We start from the raw sequence: 25,373 nt of genomic DNA, 5'->3' as shown, positions 1-25,373 counted from the left end.
TGGCGCCCGTGACGTTACGTGAACACCGAGGTCGTCATTGACGTGAAAAGTCACGTGGAAAGGTCACGTGACCTTCCGTCAGCGTGACCATGGACTGGGTCACATTACTGCCGAGACGACGTGTTCAAGTATCGAGGAGTGCTTATGTTTTCGGGACGGGCCCCTCTGTTTACGATGGGACAGGGTCGTCGGTAGGGGGGGGGGGGGGGGGGTATATCTTACCAGTATCGCGGGGTGGTGGAATAGAGGGAACAGAATGGCGTTCGAGGACCACGGAGCCATAAACGGGGAATGAATGAGGGAGCAGTGGTTTTTCTATGGACTTGGGTTATGGTTGTTGAGTGGAGGGAGAGACCACTGAGGGAGAGAGGGGCAGACTAGAAAGCGCGATGTTTTGGCCGCCGATCGTTAACGGCCCGGATAAAGGCAACGCGGAAGAGTGGAGGATAGCAAGCCTGAAAAAAAAAGAGCGAGAGAGCGGTGAAAAAAGCTCTTTCGCTCTACGTCGTATGTGCGGTGCTTTGGAAACTATAGTGTGGCTGTACCGCAGCAATTCTAGCGCTAGTATATATTGGTTCCGTTATCTTTACTTTCCACGTTTTTTCTACGCGCAGCAACTCCATCGTGGCAGGCACGGGTAAAGCGCAGACAGTTTTTGTAGCTTTGTACTTTCCGGCACGCGTCGTCCGGTTTTTAATAAGCGTTCATTTTTTATTTTCTTTTTGTTGCGCGCGTCGCTTTCTCGGCGTCCGCACGCGCTTGTGCATGCGTCTGCTGAAGCACAGTTGTCTGCTACCGACGTCGCCGGCGGCGTTTTCTGAGCGCACTAAACTCCGGGCGTTTTTCGCGGTCGGTCGCACGGTTCCGCACCGTCCGCTGTCGCCTTCCGCATCTTTTTTTTTTGTTTCTTTTAATCTTCTTTAGAACCGTATACGCTCTCGCTCTCTCTACTTTTTATCTCCGACGTCGTTGGCGCACTGCCCGTCTTTGTGAAAACCCGATACGCTCTTAGCTCTTTTTTTTTGTCGTTTCTTTTCGCCAGAGTTTCGTCGGCTTCCCGGGGGCAGCGAGTGAGGAAATGTAGATACTTACAAAGAGAAAGAGAGGGGTAGCCTAGTCTAGCCGCCTTTGCGGTGGTCGTCGTCTAAGTTTAGGCCGTATTTCTTGTATTTGTTTCTTTTTTCTTCATTCTCCCCCACCTAGAAGACCGGCCCGCGCAGACTATAGCAGACGGCGCCGAAAAACCCGCTTTCATTTCTGTGTCGTCCGGTACGGCGCGCGCGCGCGTGTCCGCGAAAGTTTTCGTCTGCGTATGTGAACGCGTTTTGCCGGCACCCACCGCCAATCTCGCTAGCAATGTATATGTTATACACCTACCGCCTGTCATCGTCTGTGGATGTATATTCGCCTCGCTGATCTCGACTGGGCCGTTGTTCTGCTCGTTGCTAGCACAAGTGACTGCGTTTAGTCATTGTAGCGGTGACAGTGACGCAATTAGCGTGGTACGCGTGTTGAAACCCCCTCCTGCGGAGCGCGATATGTGAATGGCGCCCGACTGTGGAGGTCTTCGACCGCGAACGCAAGTGCAACCTCTACCATTCCTTCCTCTCTTTTGTCTGTGATCCCATTGTTTCTATCCATTTCCTTGCCTCTTATCTACCGGATTCTGCTACCTCTTCCGTTTTCGAACATCATTGTGTTTCGCGGTGTCGTCGTATAGTTGTAACATTCGCAAGGTCGCCTTTGCCAGGGTGTTTCTCGCTAGGTGGTCGGTCCGGTAGAGTGCAACTGTCTAGCATCTTTGTTGGTTCGTTCCATGGGTGTCATGAAAGTGATTTGAGCCATGAAAGGGGCCCAGCGTGATGAGGGTGATGAGGGGCTGAGGTATGGAACTGCGTAACGAGACCTTTTTATTCCGTTGGGTAGACTTCTTATAACGTACTGTGTACCAATTTTTAGTGCGGTAGTATTACTGCAAGCGACAAATTCTCATGTGAATTACTTCCCTTCCCTCGTCTGCATTTGCTGAGTAGTTTCCACTAATAATGCAAAAGAAAAGGACTAGTTCCATGTTGCAGTGATTGCCCTGTACATCCTTTCCACTTTTCACTGTTGTGTGCATATGTGAAAACCTGTGACAACTAACATTTCGTGGCAGTTGACGAAGTAGTGTTTCCTACCGGACCACTTTTATTTCAGAGATATAGTGCCACATTTAACTCTTGCATAAAGCACGTCTGAGCAGTGATGGAAGCTTTTTTCGTGCTAGATTTTTTTGTTGGGCTACCTTCATTGGAAAAAATTAAGCGATGAACTCAGTTGTCCGGCATGTTTGCCTGCTCCTTCAGAGTATGCTTCTGGTCTTTGGAGCTCGGCACTTCCTGCAGTTATCGTGGCGTTTGCTCGCTGATATGGAGTGGGAGAACCACTTCAGCAATGCCAGTGGCTCATTTCTCAGCTGTGCTTCTGAGTGCCAAGGTTGAGTGCAGCATATGTATAATTGCACATCAGAGAGCGTCCGTTTACTGTACATGTGCAGTCTTTGTTGAAAGTTTAAAACTCAAGGGTTTTGCTTCCGGACGATGCTGTGGGGCTTGTTATGTATTCCCAGCTTTGCATACTATTTTGAAGGTGAGATTATTTACATGCCCCCCCCCCCCCCCCCCCCTCCCCCACACCAAGGTTAGGACTTTCAGGGAGGCTACAAGAGCTCCCAACATTGATTAGAAGTAAACCACATAGCCTCTTTATTTATGATAAAGGCTTTTCGTTCCTATATTGTTTTGCTTCCATGTGGTACTTGGCAGAAAAATCCACGAGCAGGAGGGCTCCACAGGCCTTTTAATGAACAGGGATGGAATTGTAAGCACTCACATCTTGGTTTGTAGTCGGAGAGACTGTGCTTTGCTACAGCAAACAAAGCCTTCATTCACATGGTCAGGCCCCACGTTTTTATGCAGCGCTCACTTAAGTATCTTTAACTTTGCGGAATTTTTGCTTGTAGTCATTTGCTCTTCATGTAGTACGATATGTTCCTTTTCTAAGAAAAAGGTCTGTTGTGAAGTTATCAGAACACTTAGGATTTCCAGTAGTCACAGGTTGTTTCTAGACATTGCACAAATGATAAGCGCACAGATGGCATGTGCTGCATAATTTAGGCTATCATTTAATTAAGGATGACATGTTTAGAGCACTACATGCATTGATACTCTCCATCCAGTATTTATTTCATTTGATAGAGAGTATTGATATCGATCATCTTATATTCCTTTCAGGCACTGTTATTAGAAATGTCCAGATTTTTCCAAGTAGCATGCCATGATAGCACAGCAATATATTTCTGTCCTTCCAGATCCTCAGCTATGCAATTTTGTTGATGCCTCATATGTCCACATAGTGATCAAACACTAGTTTCAGGGTCTCAGTTTACTTCTTTCGACTCATTCCTGTTGTAAGGAGTCGTCAGCAAATTTTAATTAACTCAAGCTAGCAAATCGAACAGAAGAAAATGTGCAGCCGCCAAAGCCATAATAGAGCTGTTGTAAAATGCAGAGACGATGTCGTAAAAACAGTCTTTTGCAGTGATGTTGCGTGCCTGGCTTGAAGTGGTTCTATGGAAGATTCTTCACATTCCAGGTTTTTTTTTTTTTATGGAGTCTATATTTGTGAGCATTTAGGCTCGTATAGCATGTGGCACGTACAAATGTACACACGGCGCTTGAAGGGGACATTGCTATTTACTGGAATCTGATGTTTGCGTTTAAGTAGTGTCAAAATATATTTTACCTCGTTGCTAATAGCAAGGTTGTTGAAAAGCAGGAATAATGGACTAGTCAAAAGGGCTCCGTAAAGGGCTCTCGAAAAGGAGAGGTATTCCTGTGACGACAAAGGACGCTGCTTCACGAATATTCTCTAGCAAGAATGTTTATGCCTATTGTAGAAGTTGAGTTATCTATAGTCAAACTTCGAATTTCAGCATCTTTGCGCCTTCCCTTCTCCTCGCGTCAGGTTTTGCTCGCTCAAAGGTTAGTGTTTCTCCCGTGGAAATTCCTGGGGGGGGGGGGGGGGGGGGGGAGGTTGTTGGAGTTCCCTTACCTGCTGTAACGACACTGTGTAGAGGAGGAGGGCAGAAGCATGAAAAAGTCACTGGAAAGGACTCTCTAACTGTCGCTTGCTATTGTGGGTTCTCGGCTGCACGTAGGAGTGCACTATTTGGCTCGGGTGCTCATGACGAGAGGATGCAGCGACTGAGTGAGTTTATGTACACTCTTGAGAAGGTGCTTCAGAGCCCCATCAAAGGCAAATTATTCAGATGTTGAAGTTTACATTGTGCGGTGTGTCTGCCTGCGGCCATAAGCTTCAATTTAGTTGCATGTGGGGTTGCAGTGGCTCCCGATTTCTTCGAGATTGCACACCTCTGCTGAGTCGGATTTGTGTTTGTGCCCCTTCTGTTTTTGAGTGAACAAGCTGCCATGAGATAGACTGGTTAGACTTTTGTTCTTTTTTTGTTCATTATTTGAAGCATTTAAAGGAGGAACACAAAGCAAGAGAAAGCCCCTTTTGGTGCATATGTGGTCATTAATTGAGATGCATGAAGTTCTGGCGCTCGGTGATATTAAATACAACCATTCGCTGCTGCATTTTGCCACGTGAACGTTGTTAGTGTGTGTCGGCACATGTGCAGGCATTCAGATAAATGTCCCATGGTTTTAATTAAACCCACTAAATGTGTGAAAACCGCATGAAGGCACTTGTCCTTTCAACCGTTCAGCGAGGCTATTGCATGCAGGAGGTTTTGAGCAGTTTTTTGGGGTGTTTGTATGTGATACATGTGCTGGAGAGGGATGTTTTACAGTTCTACCTACTGCACTGGGCCCTTCACTGATGGCAGTTTACTTTTCAAGGCACATGGGGTACGCCTGCACGCTCTTTGTGCTGTCCGGATGTACTTGGATGTTGTGGTCCTGTGGTCTTAATTGTTTCGGCCCATTTTTGGTGAATGGTGCAGGGCCGACAGCAGTACTACCACCGGCGCCAGTGCCAGCTGCCTCAGCAGCCGGGGGGGAGGCCAGTCGAGTGACAGCGGTGGATCGTCTGGCCCCTCGTCACCCCACCAGGAGGAGGCCGACCCCATCAGTGACCGCCTGCTGCTCGGACCCCCCAACGACTGCCCCGCACCCGGCCACCACTCTCCCGTCAAGTTCGGCGAGCTCGTGCTACTAGGGTGAGAGCGCCACTTGCATGCGTGCCAGAGCACATGTGGAGAGCACATGTGGAGCGAGGGAAGCAGTTAGTGAAGACACCATGCACAGTCTGGCACTGACTGTGCTGCTTGAAACAGCAGAGGTGCTCGCTTTGTATTGAAGCCGTTAATCTGAAGGGCATTATTTATGCTGCAGATGGCACATTTTCAACCATTCAGTCGATGGGCTCGTTACAAAGGCTCTCTCATGTGCTCGTGACATGCAGCCGTTTTTTTCGCATTTAATTAAAGGGTGATAGCTTTCAGATTGCGAATTCTATATGCTCGTATGTCTCGTTTACTATGTTGTCCCAAAATTTTATCGCTGAAATCCGCTGGAAAATATTTAAAAAGAAATTTGTTTTCTGAACCACTGTGTCACTACGTATTGAGGAAACGCTACAAAAATCGGCATTTTTCTCTATTGCGGGTTTCTGACTCTCTGTTGCGGGTTTTTTTCACGTTTTGTTCATTATGAGCCCGTTTTGTTGCACTCGTAGACGTACACTATATGGGATGACAATCTTGGCTTTTCATTTTGGTGAGTTGTAGATTTTTAGTGTGACATCTTGTTTTCAGTTTAGTTATGTCTGTGCCAAGTGCTTTGTAAAAAATGAAAACAAAAGATTACTTTGTGGAAAAAAAAAGAATTTTGACACTGTTATTGCATAGCATGCATTCAGAAATTCAGTGAATATTGAAACAATCTTCTACCAAATTTTATCAAGTCTGCAGGCTTTCCAGGAGTAGAAAAGAAAAAATTTGTGGCAGAAATAGTTTGATATAATGCTGAAATTTTGTTTACCTGAGCTTAAAAGCGGTGCAAACATGCAAGAACAAATTTTTGAAATTCATCATAAAATAAGAAAGTCGAAAATAAGAAAGAAGAATAAGAAATTCCATTTTAACTGGGTGCATGGGGAGGGGCCGGTCTTGAAGAGGATCAGGCCAAAGACGCACAATTTGGAACTTGGGAAACAGCCCTGTCATGTCGCTTCACAACATGCCATTGACGATTTTAATGTGTCCAAACTGCAGCTGCAATGTCGTTCTTTTCTCGTGTGCCCTGTTGTGCAGGTACAATGGGTGTTTACCCCATGGTGAGAAAGGTAGGCGGCGGAGCAAATTCTTCCTGTACAGGCGTTCCTTACCTAATGGTATCAAGAAATCCAAGCACTACATTGTCAAGACACCTCAGTCTTCTAAGGCAAGTGTCCTCCAGCTCTTTTTAATGCGAAAACGTTAGTACCCCCATGTCGGTAAAAATTGTCCGGCATCGGAGGCGATCGTTTGAAGCCTCGCAGCCCTAGGAACCGGTTGCTCCAGCGACCTAGGTGGGTTACCTAGATCACATGACGGGGCGTTATCTCACTACCTACCCACTGGATTGTGAGCAAACTGACCACCGTGGCAGGTGGCAGTTAATTAATGATTGGCTGCAAGAGGTTGCTCGGGAACTGCACACTGGGTCTCACAAGCCCCACTGGTGGCAGCACCTGCCTCCGCAGGGTGGTGGCGCATCGCTTAAGCTCCGCACCACTGCGCCAGGAGTGGGATGAGGATTCCCAGCGATCTATCAATGTAAAATCGAGAATGACCCTGGTGCCGCATATATGGGCATTAACCCATTAACGCCATCACGTGATATCCTTAAGGTAGAGCTTAAGTGTCCCCTCCTGTTTTTGTCCTTGTTCTTGTGGAAAGTAAGTAGTCTGTTAGTAAGTGGGGAAGGGTTGTTCCTCACGTTAATTTTTGTGCCTGTTGGTTATGCGTTGTGTTTTATCAGCTGCCTGATGTGTTTGTGTCGTATAGTGAGGCCTAGGGTTTTCATGGATGCTGTTGAAGAGGACTCTGGGATAATTGCCGAATGTTTTAGGGCTTGTACAGGAGCATATCTGTGCAGAAGCACATTTTTGCGTGTCACACTAATTGCAATGTACAAGGCTGCACAGGCAGGTGCTGATTTGAATGCATGTTCAGTAGTGGAGATGTTCACTGTTGAGCCACTGTATTAGGTTTTACTCATAAAGGAGTATGGACACTTACTTTTTGGGTGCGTGTTTTTTTCTTTGTAATGATGCGTATGGCATTAGTATACATATATTACCACGTAGTATTTGCCTACGACCACTAAATAATTTATATGTGATTGAATTTCACTCTCATTCTGTTTCAGTTTCGATTTCATCAGCCAAACAATGGCTGTGATGCCAAAGTTGCGCATAGGTCATGCGAGGCACAAAAAAACTGCGGCACTGCAGCGTGCTGATGCTAAACAACGTTAAAGCCAGCCTGCCTCAAGAACTGGAAGGATAATCACTGAAGAAGCAATGATTACATTGCACTTTGTTCATGCCTCATGTGAACTATACGGAACTGTGACGTCACAGAGCTGTTGAAACGGAAACAGCGGGAGAGAAAAGTTCGATTATATGTTATTAAGCGCTCTTAGTCGAATACCACGTGGTGGTAAACGTAATGTTTCGTGCTTCACTGCAAAGAAGAAAACATGCCACCAAAATTACTTGTCTGTACTCCTTAAAGAACAATACACTAACAACAGCATTAAGCACAAGCTTGTGACATGTATATATATCCTCTCTTTTGTGTCTGTGTTGTGCCAAATGGTCTTGTGTCTGAATTGTGTTCTGCACGCTAGCTTGCCGCTGTGTGCTTTCTTGGCTTAAGCTGTGAAATCCGCGACCTGTTGTTGAGATGCACGTTCTCCCTCTTTGGATCCCGATCTGGTGACAGGCTGTGCTGGACACCAAGCAGCACTCCATTTCGTTCACGCTATCGAGGACGCAAGCGGTCATCGTGGAGTATGTGCTCGACGAGGAAACGGACCTCTTCCAGGTGGGCTTCTGTCTTTGCACCATGACGTGCTGCGGCGGAATGACGGCTTATTTTCAACTAGGGAAGTGCAGGAGAGGGTGACAGAGGAGGAGACTTGGAGCGTGCGCCGCTCGGTCATGGGATAATGGCGAATTGAACTGAGGGGGAGCTCCCCAGCCTCGTGCTTTTTAATTGCTGCTGAAGTGCAATGAGTCCCTTGGCTGCCTCAGCCAGTGAGTTTACTCTAGGGGGGGTATGATCTCGGCAGGCATTGCATTGCAAATGGTGGGCCCTGTTCGCACAAACACGAATTTTCTTGAGGTATTTTACGTGGTCACAGGCACGCCCAAGACGTGATGTGGGGAAATAAAGTGGTTCACTCTGAGACTTCAAAATTTCAACTTTCGTGTTTATTCGTAAAGTGAATGTAGTGCAGATGTGTCGCGCATCAAAAACATTAAGGCAGCGGACTATCTTTATTTCAAATTTGCTTCATTTTGACTACAACTGTATTTGAACTGACACTTTGTTCTGGTCAGCATCAAACATATATTGAAATGAAACAAATTTTCGTTCCTCTTTAAGTTTGAATCATAGTGAGTGGACTGTACAGTTGTACGTGCAATTCGCTGGTTCTAAATCAGTGCATTTAAAATTAATGCGAAAGTCGAGAGCAGTCGCAAAATGGCAGCAGGAGGGAAAACAATATAAGTGTAAAGGAGATTATAGTTTAATATTTACTGTCCCTGTTTGCCCATCCTTGTGTGCACAGATTGGCCGCTCCTCGGAAAGCCCTATCGACTTTGTGGTGATGGACACGGTGGCTGGGGACAAAGCGGGTGCCTGTAGGGTCGCCCAGAGCACCATCTCCCGCTTCGCCTGCCGCATCCTGGTGGAGCGTAACCGCTCGCACCGGTCGTATGTGTTCGCAGCGGGCTTCGACTCGTCCCGCAACATCTTCCTCGGGGAGAAGGCGACCAAGTGGCAGCACGAAGGGGAGATAGACGGCCTGACAACCAATGGGGTCCTTATCATGCACCCGCAAGGTTCCTTCTGTGGCGGGGCCACGCCGGGCATCTGGCGCGAGGTCTCCGTCGGCGGCAACGTGTACGCCATCCGCGAGTCCCGGTCGGCCCCCAAGAAGGGTGTCAAGGTGAGTTTCGCACTCCCTCTTCCGTGCTCCAGGGAACCAGGAGTAGCGATTGGGCTGTGCCTCATTTCCCCCAGATGTACTGTTAGGGGATGAGAAAGGAAAATAGGGAGGAAAGGGGCTGACAGCTGATACTGAGGAGGACACATTGCCTGGCTGTCCTAAGGGAAATGGACGTGTGAAAAAAGGAACCAATAGGAGGTGAGCCGAGGAACATATAGGCCTTTTGCAAAAGAAGCATAGAGAAAGAAAGGCCTCTTCGATTATTTTTTCTTATTTGTGTTTGACCAGTGTAGCTGGTTGGGTTTTCCAGTTTGTGCTTTTGCTATTTGCGATGCAACACAGAGACTCGACCAACACCTGTGGGTAGCATGCTTGAATGGCTCCTCACTGTGATTGACATCACCAGTCCCGTGATGTCGCGTAGCTGGTAATGTGACTTCACAGTCACATGGCGATGACATCACAGTCACGCAATGCCATGTGACCAGTTGTATGATGGCAATGTCGATAGTCACTTGACACTAAATGATGGTGAGGTGGTCTCATGCTGTGCTGCACTGATAACGACGCTGCCTGCGCCACAAGTGAACCACTGGCAGCTTCACACTAAAAATGTATTGAAAAGGCACTCGGTGTTTGTATCGGGTGTGTGCAGAGGGAGCTGGAATGGGCTTGCAGCCCTTAGCTACCTTTTTCGAGGACAGTGCATGCGGGAAGTGTGAATCGACCTGGCCCATGTAGTGCATTAACTGATGGATTCCTCTCGCTACCACAATGTGCAAAAACCATCTACTACCAGTATGTGTTGCCTTGCTTGTGCACAAATTCAGAAATTTAGACTAGTTCTTATCTATTTGCATATGGGCTTGCTAAACGAATCGATTAATTAGTTAAGGGACACTGAGGACAGATAGAAGCTGGCCTGTATTGACAGGATACCATGTTTTAATCAGGGAAAACATAACTTATATAACAAAAAAACTAGAGTAGAGTTGTTGTCATGAGCGGGGAATTTTGCAAGTAAAATGCGTGCATCGACACCAGTTTTCTGGCACAGATCCCGGGTTATATGCTACGCTACAATTCACTTCAAAATACAGTGGACTCTCGTTAAGTGGAGCCTCAAGGGACTGGGAAAATATGTTCCGTTTATCAGGAGTTTCGTTTAGAGAGAGAAGGTTCAAGATTTCGCAATCCGTTCTGCGCTGCTTGGTCCCAACGAGGCAGGTGTGTGCGCAGTTGGCAGTCTCCGCGGATGCAGATCTCAAATGAAAAATCTAGATAATAAAGAGAACGGTACACTATGGGCACAAACTTTATTGCACAAAAGCAGTAAGCAGTGAACTTTTTTTTTTTCAAAGCACTACTGAAATTTAAAAAAAAAATGTCACTAGTCCACTTATTCCGTGGAAATCAGTGGGAACTGCAATTTATTAGCTTGTAAAAAAAGGACTTTATGTTTGCTTATTTTAGCTCTTGCAACCGTTTTCTTTGGATGGCGCGACCCATACTTAGACAGGCTGCTCACTTCTGCAGAATTTTGGAGAGCCGTCTTGCTCGCCAGTCCCCGCATGCTGTCGTGTGTGTCTGCAGCGGCAGCCTCCCCTAAAATGGCACGACACACTATGCCATTCCGATCTTTAAATCTAGTCAACCATCCTTCACTGCACGAGAAACCTTCGATGCCGAGCTGCAGAACAAATTCTTCTGCTTGCGCGTGAATGAGTGGCCCACTGATCGGAATGTTTTCACTGCGGGCTCTCAGCAGCCAAACCCCCAGGCACTTCTCCAGATCTTCATGATTGGCCACCCGCAGTTGTTTTCTTTGAGTGCCAAAGCGTGACGTCCCGGAAGCCTGCCGCAGCTTACCCTTGTCCTGAAGTATCCTTGTGAGGCTGCTCCTGGTGCTTGCGCGTGAATGAGTGGCCCACTGATCGGAATGTTTTCACTGCGGGCTCTCAGCAGCCAAACCCCCAGGCACGTCTCCAGATCTTCACGATTGGCCACCCGCAGTTGTTTTCTTTGAGTGCCAAAGCGTGACGTCCCGGAAGCCTGCCGCAGCTTACCCTTGTCCTGAAGTATCCTTGTGAGGCTGCTCCTGAGGACAGCGTAGTTCGTCGCAAGCGCTGTTTTTGTGAAGCGACCACTCTCGAAGTTGTTGATTATCTCCACCTTCCTTTCTAACGTAAGGGCATTGTGAGGTCGCTTCTGTGCTGCCATCAGATGCTGACTTCGCGACGAAATGTCCCGACGCTCAGCAGCAGATGTAAGGCTTAAGCGTAGCTGAACACAACTGCAAGCACACCGTGACAGAAAGCAAGCGATGCGGTTGCAGTGTGCGAGAAAACCGGAAACGTCCAAAGATGGAAACCGGAAAGAGGGGATGGAGGGGACAGTGATGCGTACTGCGATGGGGCTGTGCATGCACGTCAAGTTGCGGTTTCGAGCCTATTTTCGGTTCTGTTTATACGGTGGTTGTAAAATTTTTGTTCCGATTAAGGAGTTGTTTTTTACATTGCCTTAATACAAAACCAACCAACTGCGAGGCGTTTCTTCCATTTAAGCGTTGGTTCCATTTAAGGGGGGACACTGGTCTTTGGGACCAAAAAATGACCCAAAACCAATTTTTTAAAAATGACATTTTTGTAGCCTGTAGGTAATATTCCTCAACTCTAGCAGTTTCCTCCTGCAGGAAATCGGTATTTGGCCATAATATTAAATTTAGATCACTGTGTGGGCTCAATTTGTGCAGCAGCAGGCGATTTAACGCCATGAAAATTTTGGACACCTGGCTGTCTTAGTACGTCAATATTTCAATGTCTAGGACAGATAGACATGTCATATTGTTTGCTAAGGGAAGCTGAAGGCACAATGTATGCAATAATCGAAGCACAATTGTTCAATCACGCTTCAAGAATTTGTAATTTTGGAAAGTTTATCGATGCATGATATTCACACTTTGAATGCTGCTATTCTAAGTGCTGTAAAAATTACTAATGAGGGTAAAATGAAAAAAGTGCTTTGATTATTGCACTCTTTACTCACCATACTATGTAGCAATGGGTTAAAAATTATTTTTTATTGAGCCATTTTTTTTGTACTGGAGTACTAATAAATGACTAATTAAAATTAATTATCTTAGGAACCAAAAAATTTATTAAAAAGCAATTTCATATTTGAAATCAGTATCAAAAACTGAGCAAGGTGATACAGTTTCATTAGGATTGGACTAAAAATAAGAAAAATAGGTCTAAAACCAGTGTCCCCCCTTAACCGACTTCCATTTATTGAGATTCTACTGTAGTGGCAACCCATCCTTTCCGGTAAGGGCGTCACACGTTTGAATCAACTAACGGGAAGATTATTAAATCCAATTTGTTCGGTGACAAATGTGTCTTGCACTGCCGGACAAATGTCAACATAGCGAGAAGGAGTAAGAGAATCAGTTTTTATGGAGAATAATAATTAGATAAAGCAGTCCTCAGTGTCCCTTTTTAGCATTCTTGTCCTTGCCTTCCCTGATTTCATTTGCCCGTGCGATGTATATAGGGTAGTGTAAGGGTAGCTGCAGCTTTTAAAGAGCAGTTCCGAGCAGAAAGTTTCCATGTCTTGCCTAAAGGTGGCATGCCACTCATGCATCTGTGAGGGCAGACAGCCCTATTCTCTGCAAACTGCAGGGAATCCTTATTTAACTTTGTGCCTCAAACATGGAACTCTGGTGCACTTACATTATGTGAGCACTGATTGCTTACTCAGTGAAAATAAATGAAGTGGAATAAGCGATCCATAAATAATGGTTCCCAAACATTCAGCATTCAAACTTGAATGAAATAGTAACCAGTTTGGTAAATCGATTCATGTCTCTTAAGAACTCCGAGCACCTAGCCGCATGTACATGGTCTCCGAGATTAATATTCTGATGTTTTCATTCTCAGAGGCCGTGTTGCTTTCATATTTGATTCAAAGCAGTCAACGTTGCCAAAGCTAGCGTGCCTGTTCACGCAAGCTAAGTCCACAATCAAAAAGTAGTTCGCCATACAACCAGAGTAAATAAAGGCATATTTAATTGCAACAGATCTTAAGTACCATGACTGGAAACCTCGTGGACTTCGTTTTACCTCTTGCCACATTTTCATTCTCTGACTCGGTGAGACTTCGAGAAGTAAGAATGACATTTCGCAGTATGATACATGGCTGGTAAGGTGTATTGACCTTACTCCATCCGCGTCTAAATAGCACTTCAGACCCGGTGAAAATTATAGCCCGAATACTAAGCACCTCACAGTTTCGACCACGATTTTCAGTGCTACCACTTCGTTTTTGCCACTCTTTGTTTTCATCCAAATGCCCACCGAAGCTTCGAGAAAGACAAATGACATGTGGCGGAGTAATATGTTTTCGCAGACACACTACTTCCGCTGCCTCCGCTGGATTGCCTGTGATGTATGAAATGGGAAGGTACAATGGTGCTGTTTATTTTTTTCTCTGCAGGAGTGAAAGCACGAATTGGCAGACATTGAATTGGGTTAGTCCGTGAGTGTGCATAGCTTGTGACAAAGACGTTGCACGGCTAACGCTGTGCCCTACAGCCCTCTCGTGTGCTTGTGTCCCAGATTGAAGACGAGACGAACGTTCTGCGAGACGGCTCGCTCATTGACCTCTGCGGAGCCACACTCCTCTTTCGGTCAGCCGAGGGACTTCTCAAGTCGCCGACGAAGCAGCACCTGGAGGCCCGCGTGGCGGAGCTGAACGCGGGGCGCCCCCAGTGCCCCGTGGGGCTGAACACGCTGGTCATTGCCAGCCGGGCCACACTGAGCCAGGGGGACAAGCAGCCCTACGTGTACCTGCACTGCGGACACGTCCAGGGCCTCCATCACTGGGGGCTCCCCGAGGGGGCCTCCAACGTGCGCACCTGCCCCATGTGCCTCAAGGTATGTCGTCAGCCTTAATTTAGCATGTTTGAAGGTGCTTGCATTTTCATGCTTAAAAAGAAATGTCTGTACATGATCAGTACCCTGCTGACTTTTCGGCACACTGTGTTTCACAGCACAGCTGCTTCAGATGCCTTATACACCTGTCAAGCGTGCAAAATAAACTGCACTTTCAGCCCGTTGAGTGCAATTTGTGCTATGCGGTGCTAAATGGGAGAGGAGTGCACTCGTAGATAAGGAAATGGTGGCTGGCTGAAAAGAAAATTTTTCAAAATGGTGACCTGCAAATGTGACATGCAGAATTATGCTCATTTAGAGCAGCAGAGCGCATAAAAAAAACATAACTAGCAAGTCAAGACAAGTTCCCAACACATCCAGAATCCGGACAACAAACAACATTGCGGACTGCAGTTCATTTTTGTGATGTGTTGTATTGCTGGTTGCTATCTTGAAACCACCGCACTGATAAAAAATATATGTAACAGTTAAAATCAACTTGCATGCGCATTTTATGTCCAAAAAAAGATGTCTGCCGTGGAGGCTACATACTCTGCCCTCAAGGTGTGTTCTGTGAACACACTCTGACCTGAGTTGGCACTTCAGTGAGTGCACTTATGTTACGCAGTTTCGCTGTGCTAAAGTGCACTTTTTAAAGTTTCTGACACTCTTTGCAAGTACTCTTCATTTTGCACGCTTGACAGGAGTCTTAGTTTCTGCAGGTCTGTAGTTGGTTAGCATTTCATTGCTCGGAAACAGCACCTTAAGACGAACGCTACTGTGGTCTGTAGCTGTAGCGTTAAGGTGTGAAGCTGTCGGCATGGCTCAAAGAGCAAACGCCAGGTGACAATGCCATGCTTTAAAATCCAGGATGATAGTGAATAGTTTCTTGTGGTTTTGATTGGCTTGCTGTTGAATTTTTGTGTAGTCGAGAGTAGAGTCCATGAGTGAACGCTCTTTTTCCCTCCGCCTCTTCTCTGCCGCGTTGCAGAAAGGCCCCGTGGTGAAGCTGTGCATGGGCATTGAGCCAGCCTTCTATGTGGACAACGACCCACCGAACCACGCCTTCAACCCCTGCGGGCACATGGCCTCCGAGAAGACTGTCAAGTGAGCCCCCTTCTCACTCGGTTGCTTGCAGAGGCAGTGGGGGCGAAAAGGGGCATGCATCTCCATGCTCCTGGAGCATGGAAAGAATGCCAAGCCGTGAACAAAAGATGGTCGGGGAGCTGGAATGATTCCAAGAAAACTTTGGGGAACCTCCTCAATTTGTTGTAACCTGAACAGGTTCAATGCACGATAACCTGACATCAATAATTACGGAGTGCGCAGTAGAAGTAGGCGGTAGGACAGTTCGAAAAGATACCGGGAAGCTATCTCAGGTGACGAAAGATCTGATTAAGAAGCGCCAAAACATGAAGGCATCTAACACTACCGATAGAATAGAACTAACAGAGCTATCATAGTTAATAAATAAGCGCAAGGTAGCCGACATAAGGAAGTTTAATATGGAGAGAATCGAGCATGCTATAAAGAACGGAGGTAGCCTAAAAACAGTGAAGAGGAAACTAGGCATAGGTAAAAACCAGATGTATGCATTAAGAGACAAGCAGGGCAATGTCATTAGCAATATGGATAAGATAGTTAACGTAGCCGAAGAGTTCTACACAGACCTGTGCAGTAGCCAATGTAATCAGAGCGCTAATGAGAAAGACAGCAGTGCACAGCAATGCGTCATCCCGCCAGTAACGAAAGATGAAGTAAAGAAAGCCTTAGAAGCAATGAAAAGGGGAAAAGCAGCTGGGGAGGATCAGGTAACAGCAGATCTGTTGAAGGATGGAGGGGACATCGTGCTAGAAAAACTAGCCACCCTGTATACGCAATGCCTTATGACCTCGACTGTACCAGAAGCTTGGAAGAATGCAAACATTATCTTAATTCATAAGAAGGGAGAAGCCAAGGACTTGAAAAATTACAGGCCGATCAGCTTACTAACCGTTGCCTACAAAGTATTTACTAAGGTAATCGCTAATAGAGTCAGGGCAACGTTAGACTTTAATCAACCAAATGATCAGGCAGGCTTTCGTAAAGGATATTCCACAATAGATCATATTCACACTATCAATCAGGTGATAGAGAAATGCGCAGAATATAACCAACCTCTTTATATAGCTTTCATTGATTACGAGAAAGCATTCGACTCAGTGGAAACCTCAGCAGTCATACAGGCATTGCGTAATCAGGGGGTAGAAGAGCCTTATGTCAAAATACTGGAAGATATATATAGCAACTGCACAGCTACTATAGTCCTCCATAAAGTCAGCAATAAAATTCCAATAAGGAAGGGCGTCAGGCAAGGAGACACGATCTCGCCAATGCTGTTCACCGCATGTTTGCAGGAGGTTTTTCGAGGCCTGAATTGGGAACAGTTGGGAATAAGAATAAATGGAGAATACCTAAATAATCTTGAGATTTGCTGATGACATTGCCTTGCTGAGCCACTCAGGAGGTGAACTGCAAATCATGATCAATGAGTTAGACAAGAAGAGCAGAACGATGGGTCTAAAAATTAACATGCAGAAAACCGAAGTAATGTTCAACAGTCTAGCAAGGCAACAGTTCACAATTGGCAGCGAGAGCCTAGAAATTGTGCCGGAATACGTCTACTTAGGGCAGGTAGTGACAACTGATCCGGATCATGAGAGGGAGATAACTAGAAGGATAAGAATGGGGTGGAGCGCATATGGCAAATTCTCGCAGATCATGAGTGGCAGTTTACCAATTTCCCTCAAGAGGAAAGTGTACAACGGCATAATCTTACCGGTACTCACCTACGGGGCAGAAACGTGGAGGCTAACGAAAAGAGTTCAGCTTAAGTTAAGGACAACGCAGCGAGCCATGGAAAGAAAAATGATAGGTGTAACGTTAAGAGATCGGAAGCGGGCAGAGTGGGTGAGGGAACAAACATGGGTTAATGACATCCTAGTTGAAATCAAGAGAAAGAAATGGGCTTGGGCAGGGCATGTAATGCGAAGGCAAGATAACCGCTGGTCTTTAAGTGTAACGGAGTGGGTTTCAAGAGAAAGTAAGCGTAGCAGGGGGCGGCAGAAGGTTAGATGGGCGGATGAGATTAAGAAGTTTGCAGGCAAAGGGTGGATGCAGCTGGCAAAGGATAGGGTTAATTGGAGAGACATGGGAGAGGCCTTTGCCCTGCAGTGGGTGTAGTAAGGCAGATGATGATGATGATGATGATGAACAGGTTCCAGCGTATCATTGCGTACGGGTGTAGGTGCTCCGCCCATACGCCTAGGATATGTCCATTGAGTCAGCGCTGAAGTGCCGCAAACATCTGCAGCCATTACTGACACCCCCATTTTTTTGCGTGGACGCTGATCCAGCTGGACTCTACATATTATGCACAGGTAGTTTAAATGTCTCTATTTCATTGCTGGGTTTTCTGTGTCCCATGCATTTGGTAGAGGCAGTAATTTTTAGCCTGCAGGAAATCTAATATCTAATATACAATATATACTAGTGCAAGGCCCTCACTTTGTTTTTTTGCAGTTTTGACACAGGGACAGTGTTTTGTCGTAAAATTTTTCAGCCTACAGCTGAGCCTCGATTACCGTATAAACGCGTGTAAGGGCCACACTTTTTTTTCAGATTTGAAGGCCAATTTTTGGGGTGCGACCCTTATACGCAATGTGTAGAAAAAAAAAATTTTAAAGTAAGAACACACCAATCAGGGAATGAGCGGCTTTTATTCTATGTTCAATCCGTCACTCGCGGAGTATTCCGTCTCCAAGGTGGTGCTGTGCTCTGGCGCGCGCTCGTCCCGCAAGAAGTCGTGCAGCATGTCCGCTGCCAACGCGTAACTGTTGTTCCAAGCTTCCATCACTTAGCAGAGCAGCTCTTCTTCCAGTTTGGGAAACTGGCACGGCTTGCCTCGGAAAGTGCGCTTTTTGCAGCTTATGCTCCTCAATGCATCCTTTTGGTTGCACCATCGTCGGAGGCAGTTCTCAGCCACATCGAATTTCCTGCCCGCCGCACGCTTGCCATGTTCGACACCAAACGCCCAGCCATGTAGCTATTAAGGTGCTTGCTCATTGTCTAAAACTGCAATGCTTGGTGGCAGCACGCGAAAGCCACAACTACGGTGAACTAACGCGCTACCACAGCTTCCGTGCCTTTGACAGCCACAAAAGGCTGGTGCTGGTGATACTGATGCCGACACGGATGGCAGGAGCTCGCAGCAGGGGAAAAAGTTGTAGATGATGATGACCCACGGCCATGGGTGCCATCCATGGGTGGCACCTGGAAGCTCCTGTGCGTATGCACCGCCCCCGCGATCAAGCGCATCACTGCTCGCCGCCGGAGTTGATTGTGGAGACCACAGCGCATGCATTTCACAGGCTATCCCCGCGTTGGTCGTGAATAGTATGAGTGTGGCTCTTACAGAGTATTTTTAAAGATATTTCCTTTGGGAAAACGGGGTGCGGCCCATGCTTGTTTTTATATGTTATACATCCCTTTTTATGCTGCGATTGCATTCATATGATGAAGCGCAATCCCGGTGAATTAACTCTGCGTTAAAATAATACTACGCTCATGGACAAGCTGTGCCATCTAGTTTTACTTCTATAAAACCATCTTTTTTTTTTGCATTTTAAAACCTGAGGAGTTGACTTGAAAAATGAAAACGCAGCACGCTTACACTGGGCCAAGCGACACTGCCTTCGTAACCAACTGGTGTACGCGACTATTTCAATGTGTGCGCGTCACTTGTGGTTAGAAACAGTTTTGTTGATGCCCGGAGAGTAGTTCGCCTGTTCGCCAGAAGGAATTGGAAGGCGGAGCGCTGCATCGGTGGTTCTTTGCTCCTAGTTCGCAACAAGTAACTGCGCACCGCTACGGCAGGTGAAAACGCGAGGTATGGGGAGAAACTAATTGTCCACAGTTCTCAACTTATGGGCCGATAAAGCATATCCGATTGCTAGTGCAAGACAGGACGACATGATGCACGGCGCGAATCAGCTTTCTCACATGGCGAACTTTGTAATGTGCTTCCTATTTTCACTGAGCTGCTTCACTCCGGAGACTTTGCAAATTAATGAACACTATAGCTGCTTTGAATAAGGCAAATGTGATCCGAAAGCTCCATTAGTGCATGCATAGATGTTTTCCTAGAGCTTGAGAAGAAATTTACGCTCACTCTGCTTAAGCTATAAAATTTTTGGCGTGGAATTTGCTGTGTTCACCAGGTTTTGATCGACCTACAATGCGATAATTCAAATAATTTGGGAAATAACATTGCGCGACTTTGTCCAGATCCTATGTACTCATTGGACCAGTGTTGAAACGACACACTTGTTGAAATTTGCGAAAATGAAAGCAAAGAAGAAAACCGTGTTGCGTTGTACTACCCGAGTACGGTGCTTCTTCGAACGCGGCACGGTGTGAACACTGAAGCGACTGGTGGCAGCTTTTTGTCTTTTTTTTTTTTTCACATGCGAAGTGATGCTCGGGACGTTTTTTGGGTGATAAGCATCTGAAAATGGCCCCCTGCATTCAACTTGCGATCCCAAGCACACGGAATATTGAGCCTAAACTTATGCTGAGAGTACGACAGAATGAGAACGAGTTGAAGGCATTGCTTGATTTTTGCACTGTTCACCACGCGACCAAACAGCAACGATGCAAAGTCAGAGACACGAACCAACTTATTAGATTTGAATGCAGAAACACAATGTAATAACCCAAGAAGCAAAACGAGCTCGGCGTAATAACCCACGAACTCGCCAGTAATAATTAGCCGCGAATCCGATCCGTCGCCGTCGCATTCGCGCCTGTATGACTGCAGTAAACTTGTGGAAACTTATGCCGCTTCCTTTCTTCTGCATTGCGGCTCAACGAACCGCACCACAATTTGTCGGCACGCAGTGAATAGTGCCCAAAAACACGCAAGCATGGCACACCCAATGCGGAAGGTCCCGCTTTTTGCCTGCACAACGAAAGTTACTGCTGACGCCAGCGCCGCCGCATCTCTTTGACATCACGGCCTGACGCTTGTCTATAAATGAACGAGGAAAGCTTTTCTTACACACAAAAACAGCCCGGCCCTTTTCTGCGCCAACAACACCGCATACTGCTTGCTAGCATTGCTAGTTGGCACTTCATAGTGAAGTTCACAATGCAGGCAGTCATATCTTAGCGTGCAGCTGCATTGAGTATTCAGCTCGTGCTGGCGCCGTCCTGCTGTTCATTAGAACCCCGTCCATTGAACTTCGCAGCTCGCTACCCAGATTGAGAGAAGACAGCGCATACCCAGTCTAGCAGTTAGCAGTCGAACACAAAGCAGATGTGATCTCCAGCAGATAGGTGGCCCAATCTTTGGGACTATCGGAGAGCATGACAAGCATGTGCTTGATGTGGCGGTTAACTCGTTCCATGGGGTTCGACTGAGCATGATAAGTGGTCGCTTTCTTTTTCTTATTAATTCCAAGTGCAGCACAGGAATCCAAGAACATCTTTGCAGTGAAATAAGTCACTTCCGTTATCAGCTGCTCTGGGAATCCAAACCTGGCGAATACCTCCATCAACTTCTTTATGATCACTCGTGCCATCAGCTTTCTTCGTGACCACCGGCAAAAACTTGTTCCTGTTTAGAGTCATGGGATACAGTCTCATGACGTCACACACTGTGAATTGCCAGGGAGTCTCGCTGTTAATTGGCTGCATGAGGTTGGGTGGTCATATGCCTTGGGGCAGATGCCAGGCCATGCAGTGAAGTGGCGCAGCTCAGTGTAATATCCCTGTGAAGTGCACAAAATAAAGCGCACTTAGCCCCCCAAGTGCACTTTATGCTATGCGGTGCGGGACGGGAAAGAGTCCAGGGTAGTGCGCAGCTTGTTACAGCGCAGCGTTCAACGGCTCTGTGGCTTTAAAATTTGGAATGGATAGAGGGAGAGAGACCAGGGAGGGTTCTTTCATAATCTTCTCGTTCTCTACCCACACACCAAATGTGGGAAGGGTCGTCAAATCAGCCGGGATGGAAACAGCTGGCGCTTTCCTCCTTAACAGTGTGTGTCCGTGATGCAAAAATGACTGCTGGCTAAAAACAAAATTTTTAGAAATGGCAGTTTGTAAGCGTAACCTGCAGAGTTAGTTCGTTCAGAGCAGTAGAGCACATAGAAATGAACATAACTTAATTTTTCATCACTGCCGCATTAAATGCACTATGGTAATCCAGAATCACGACAAACAATATGGCAGACTACAGCGCATTTGAGTGATATGCTGTTTTCTTTGTTGATATCGTAAAACCATTGTACAAATAAAAATATATGTAACAGGCAAAAGCTTGTATGCACATTCTGTTATAGCATTTTGTGCCCAAAGTATCACTGCTATTGAGAACGCGCTCTGACCTGAGTGTACACATTAGCAAATGCACTTACGTTATGTGCACTTTTAGCAAGTGGCATGCTTCGTAAGTGCACTTTATCTTGTGCACATGACAGGGGTATGACTTGGGCCTGCTTGAATGCCCAGCATAGACGAGTCTTGAAAGTAACGTAACAGTGCCCCTCTCGGCTCTCGCAGTGTCGCCACCTTAATTTGACATCGGCAAATTTAATGCCATTAAAGTGTGCCTGAAAGGGCTGTTTTTGAAATGCTCGCATTATGTAGAGTACAGGCCAAAGACTGTTCATGCCTAGTGTTCTTAGTTTTCTAAATTCTAAGAACTCATATGCCTTTATTAATGACCAGCTACAAATCTCTAATTGCTACTGGGTGCCTAACTGTACTAGTTAAAAAGTCAATTACACCAGGCCCACGCGCTCTAAATTTCGACATTCTCTTTCACTCTCAAGGTCCCCTCGATTTGGCTGCACTTTCTGCACTAGTTCACAAAAGTGCCGTGTCATTGTAGTGCCAGCTCTTGCGGCGCGAGTGTAGCCCGACACTAGTGCTGTCGGTGCTGCGGCCAAATCGAGTGCAAAAGGGCAGAAACTTTCGTCTGCTGCGGTTATGTGTTGGTGTTTGTCGCGTGTTTTCACATATGTGCGAAATTGTGCTAGCTGCATTGAACGCTGTGCATTTGCTCAAAGTGGCACACCTCGTTGAGCGGCTATGAAATTTGTTAATTCCAAAAGTGGTAAAGAATGTGGGACCGTTCTTTCCGTTCACTTTCGGCGGACGGTGACGCCGACGTGACTGTCCTAGTCTAACTGGAACCTCAAGCCCAGTCGCTGTCGTAAGCGGAGGTACTGATGTCGCAGCAAGTCACAAGCGTTGCGATCACCCATATATTATAAAACATCTCACAATCTGCCTCTTATGGAAGTGCTCCATCGTGCTGCGTCTATAATAATAATTGCACACAAAAGAGAAATGGTGTAAGCAACGTGCGAGGCTGGACAGAAAGACGAGAACCCATACGCAGTACGTACATGCGCCATGACAGCCAGCCTCTTACGCGCGTACACAGACAAGCGCACACACGCACGCGTACACACACGTACGCGCACTGTCATTTCAGCTGTTTGGTGAGGGCCCGGCGCAGATGCCGCGTCTTTCACGGGTACGCGGCCGTCTCAACCATGCTCTCAATGCCGCTCACTAAAACAAGCATGGCCGCGGAGCTGTCTGCTACGAAGCGCGCCAAGCACCTTGCACTACTTGCACGAGAAGAGAACTCGCCTGGAGGCTAGTGCAGTAGTGCAGAAAAACTCGTGCAGCACGAGGCCAAATCAAGTGCTTTAGTGCAGGTCTGTCAAATCGAGTGCGAGAGTGCCGCACTTCCTGAACTGGTGCAGAAAGTGCAGCCAAATCGAGGAGACCGTCTTCCGCCCGCCGCTACTTGCCGCTCTACGTTCGGGCAATATGGCAGCATCCATCGAAGCGGGACCTTTCGCTTTGTCACCGATTCGTTGTTGCCACTGCACTGCATCTCGAGTTCACGGCAAATGAAATGCGCACGAAGCTTTTGCTTTGTCTAAAGATGCCCGCACCACAAAAATTTAACGATGAAACGCGCGATATTTTCAGATTGCTTCTGGATTTTCAGAGCTGCTAGGCTTAGCGAGTATGCGGCGTCTGACGCCAGAAAGCGTGGCAGGATAACGATTTTGGTCGGGTCACAAAGAATAATTCGCCATTGAATAAGTATAATGGCTTGATTGCGAATGCAAAGCTGGTCTTTTCAGCACTTTCGCTGAGTATTTAGACTCACCTCGTTGCTAGCAGCACTGAAATCACGGCCGCCTGATGGCGAAGACAACACCCGGCGACGGTACGCCGAGCTGGTGCTGGCCCCACATGGTTTGTCGTGAAAGTTGGCTTCATATGGGTTGGTCAAGTTCATTCAGCGTTTCCTTCTGTTTTCATCACGGCTTGAAGTCCTTGGAGTTCCCCCAGCCTCTTCATGGCTTCCAATTATTTTAGTTACCGCGAGAGGGGGAATGAGCCAGCAACAGTAACGTGGTGATGCGTGCTCTTTTTCGACGGTTGGTGCGGGGTGGCGCTCCCAGTGTAACATATTGCGTGGACAGAATTATGCACTCATGAAACAATTGTTTTGGCTGAATTTTTATTTTTTTTCAAATTGCCGTCTTTACACAAGGGCAGCCCTTACTTGAGTATCTACGGTACTCTTGTTGACACTATTTTGCATTTCTCTCACCTCTTCCTTAATGATGCTTTTTGTGGTTCACTAAATGTAAAAGCCCACTTAGCCTCTTTCCTCGAGACGCAGCTGCTTAAAAAGTTCCATGTAGGATGCAGAATAGCACTGCTTTATTATCCAAGCTATGGTAACATTGCCAAGATTTGGCTCTCTTACCTTGGTCCAGTGTGCCTACAGTGTTGTGATGAAAGGAAAAGTTTGTCAGGCCTAAGAAACAATGTGTCCAGCAGTAGGTGGTTCAGGACCTCTCCTAGAGGCCATTGTCCCACCCACGGGCTATACACTACCCGACCAGTTATCGGACTGCGATAATTCAGATCTGTTCGATAGTTCAAATTTTATGGAGGAACCATCAAGCATCTCATAGGAAGTTGTACATATTTACAACCAATATTGTGAACTTTGTGGGTGGCGTTAGATATTGCGGACAAAAATAGATGTCAGCAAGACTTTGTATACAAAATCTGAAAGTGCTATTTTTTGACCTAACATAGGTGTGAGCGAACATCACTGCCATAGACAACGGAGGCACCATTTAAGATCCGAATGTAATTGATTAGACTGATTGGCTTGGGTAAACATGGCAATTTCTGTACTTCATTGTTGCCAGCTGAATTAATTGCATGAACTTCATTCCTGTCAAGGCAGTTTAAAAGAAGGTGTGCAATCATTGGGTGTGATTGCATTGATAATGAGGTAGCAGTCGTGCTCAGACGATGCCAGCGCAAGAGGTGGGGGGGGGGGGGTAGTTGTTGGGGAAGGGGGGAAGTTGGAGGCTTCTACGTCATTCCACGGGTTTTGTCTATCTAGTCTTCAGGACCATCGTTCGAGAAATGGATTCAACCCACGCCTCTCACTAATATTTGGCGCTTACAAGCTCAGCATGGGAAATAGCGTAATTTGTGATTTTTCAAGCCAGTTTTTCTCGGCAAAGTGATTTCATCAAAATTTTGTGGATCTCTTGGACTGTTTGGTTGTTCAGGCAATTTTTCTGGTGCCGCCGATTCCCGTAAGTAGGTCGGTGACTCTATTCAGTAGCAATTTGGGGGGAAATTCTAGTGGTTAATACAGCTACCGCCTTCACTTGTTTCCCTAGGTAAGGATAAAAGACAAGGTTTTTCTTTCTTTTACAGTGTCAATTGTTATCAGCATACTCCTTACCTCAATGTCAAGGCCATGTCTACACGACATGGTGTCATCACATTGTAAAGTCGCATGACTCGTTTAAGTTTGTCACATGGTTGATCATGTGACCCTTTGGCCACTTTTACACGGTCAGGTAACCTGTTAGTTGTCTACTAATTATGTGACTCACTTGTTAATAGATAATATGGGCAATTAATGTGACATCATATAGACAATTAATGTGGCCTCTCGGTCACATTAATCTTTTCTTTCTCGTCTCTTGCGCATACAGCTGATGCTGAAGCTCAATGTCACATGACATGAACTCCCTTTCAGAATGTTTATTTTTACTCAGTGTTTTGATTGTGATGTACAATTTGGTCCATTTCGTCCTCCTCTTTGCAG

At 46.4% G+C, this 25,373-nt stretch overlaps 1 protein-coding gene across 4 annotated transcripts in view; it reads left to right on the top strand.

Moving 5' to 3' along the window:
- The window catches only part of Pli (E3 ubiquitin-protein ligase pellino), an 85,088-nt gene that overhangs the window by 49,726 nt on the left and 9,989 nt on the right, over positions 1-25,373 (top strand). For 3 of the 4 annotated variants that reach the window (XM_077665483.1, XM_077665481.1, XM_077665484.1), the window contains exons 2-7: positions 5,009-5,224; positions 6,320-6,449; positions 7,997-8,098; positions 8,850-9,230; positions 13,844-14,161; positions 15,150-15,265. In XM_077665483.1, coding sequence (XP_077521609.1) covers positions 5,009-5,224; positions 6,320-6,449; positions 7,997-8,098; positions 8,850-9,230; positions 13,844-14,161; positions 15,150-15,265 — 1,263 coding nt within the window. Of the gene's footprint in view, positions 1-1,219; positions 1,580-5,008; positions 5,225-6,319; positions 6,450-7,996; positions 8,099-8,849; positions 9,231-13,843; positions 14,162-15,149; positions 15,266-25,373 lie in introns of those variants that run through there. The other variant, XM_077665482.1, reaches the window with a different exon arrangement.

Source organism: Amblyomma americanum, chromosome 5 (genome assembly GCF_052857255.1).
Source record: "Amblyomma americanum isolate KBUSLIRL-KWMA chromosome 5, ASM5285725v1, whole genome shotgun sequence".
Classification (NCBI taxonomy): Eukaryota; Metazoa; Arthropoda; class Arachnida; order Ixodida; family Ixodidae; genus Amblyomma; species Amblyomma americanum.
Note: the sequence above shows the minus strand (reverse complement) of the source record. Positions and strands in the feature narration are given on the sequence as shown.